Genomic DNA, 2,140 nt, shown 5'->3' on the forward strand with positions numbered 1-2,140 from the left:
TTTTTTTATGACAATAAGGTAGCTTTAGGGTATGGTTGCAGTAATACAGGGGAAATAAATCGATTTTCGGGTATGTCCTTGGAAGTTGCCATCGCTTCATAAGAAATAGTTTGCTTTTTAGGTGTAATTTCCGATCGATGTTTCTGATATTTTATCTGGACAAGTTGATGTTGAAGGGAACTGAATGTCCATGTGTGGTACATCGCTAACATTTAAATTATTTGGTTGTTGTTCCAGGATTTTTCAATAACCAATTTTGACAACCATGTGAGTAATATTTCTTCAAAGGACCAAGTACAGCTTTATCTAGTGGCTGAAGGCGATGACTAGTATGTGGCGGCAAAGTCAACAAGATTCTATTATTTTCTTTTGCAAATTTAATAGATGCTAAAGAAACATGGCTCTCATGGTTGTCCATGATAAGTAAAATGGGAGATTCCTTTGTAGGATTAGTATGTTTGACAAAATGTATCATCCACTGTTCAAATAATTCTGCTGTCATCCATCCAGATGGTGCAGCATACCTTTGGGAGTCTGGAGGTGCGTTTTTAACCATATTATCTTAAAAAAATTTCCTATGGAACACTAAAAACGGCGGAATCGAATTACCTATAGCGTTTATTGCATTACACACGGTTACCAAAGTGCCTTTTCATTTGAAACTACATGGTCTACTTGTTTCTGTTTCTGTTTGGCTATTACTTGTCCTGTATCTTGCACAGTTGTTAGTGCTGTTTCCTCAACATTGTATACCTGACTAGGTGTACATGCATATTTTTTATAAATATTCTTAAAATTACAAAAAAAATTGAAACGAATGGTCGATTAAACCCCAGTGCCCTACCTGGTGAAGTTGTTTCTGCTGATCGTAGTGATAATTCTGAATTTCGTTTCATAAAACTTGTAAACCAAAACTTGCCTGCCATCTTGTTTTCTTCCCATGAAGTTGGTATTTTTTTCCTGTTAGCAATTGCCAAATCATAAGCTAGTTGTCTGGCACCTTTCGTATTGAGACCATGATGAAGCTTAATCATCGTCTGTAAATAATTAATTAGTTCTTTTTCCTCGGTTGAAGAAAAAATTTGATTGATACCATAATTTGGGGTCAATCTTGGAGCTCCCTCAAGAACATCTGAAGTCCAATCTATATTATTTTTATTTTCGTTACACTTTTTAAAATATCTCCTAAAGGTAGTACGTGGACTGTCGTATTTTAAAGCAGCAGCCTTTTATAATAATCCATCTTCCCAAACATCATAAATCGCTTTTCTCATATTTTCATCTGTAGTTTTTCCAATACCGGGATTTTTTAGTAAAATCCGTAGCATATTACTATCTGAAACAAAATTATTTTTGGTATTTTTGGCAGAAAGAACAATGACCACTGCTTTTTACAAACGTATGTACGAACAGTGGCCACCACTTTTTTTTGTCAAAAGCAGTGGCCACTGTTCCTGCATAAGTGTGTGACCACTGTACCAAAAGCTCATTGTTTAGGAGGCATAACCTAAAATCTACTACTTTGAAGATAGATCATAATTTGTACTGTATACTGTATGCCACAAAACATACAGAACATTTAATATGTATATTATTATTGGTTGAAAAGATGTTTAAACTTACCTGCTACTTCTACACAACACACCTCTCAACAGGTTTATATACAAAATGGTTTTAAAAACGATGGTGCAGGGGTCAAGCGTAGTAAGCGACAACTTTGACTAAAATTATTAGCGTTTGTACTAGATGGCGCGTCTGTATCTATCAAACAAAAACAAAATATTTAAAAGTGGCCACTGTACCTGACTGGCCACTGTTACAGCCTCTCCCTTATACGACGTATAATACAAATACGTATTTCGTCCTTTTCAGGACTCATCAGAAGGCCTTAGTAGGAAGCACCAAACGTGAAATTAAATATTTTTATTCATCGAATGAATATGAAAGAGCTTAAGTGGGACGAACCGAACAGTTATGACTCATTTGATTAACATTTTCCACTAGCTGATTTGTTGGTTATTAAGTGTCACACAGGAAATAAAAAGTTTTATGTTGCAGTATTATATATTCCTGGCAAATTAAGTTAAATGATTTTGAATATTTTTTTGAAATGTTAGAGCAACTTGAACTATTTAATGAC

General features: G+C 34.6%; 1 protein-coding gene across 1 annotated transcript; it reads right to left on the reverse strand.

Annotated features, from left to right (window-relative positions):
* Positions 1-217: 217 nt before the first annotated feature.
* Positions 218-556, reverse strand: LOC140446440 (uncharacterized). Its single transcript, XM_072538992.1, has one exon. The coding sequence runs from the start codon at positions 554-556 to the stop codon at positions 218-220; it is 339 nt and encodes a 112-aa protein (XP_072395093.1).
* Positions 557-2,140: the final 1,584 nt, after the last annotated feature.

The sequence above is a fragment of the Diabrotica undecimpunctata genome, chromosome 7 (assembly GCF_040954645.1).
Source record: "Diabrotica undecimpunctata isolate CICGRU chromosome 7, icDiaUnde3, whole genome shotgun sequence".
In the NCBI taxonomy this organism is placed as follows: Eukaryota; Metazoa; Arthropoda; class Insecta; order Coleoptera; family Chrysomelidae; genus Diabrotica; species Diabrotica undecimpunctata.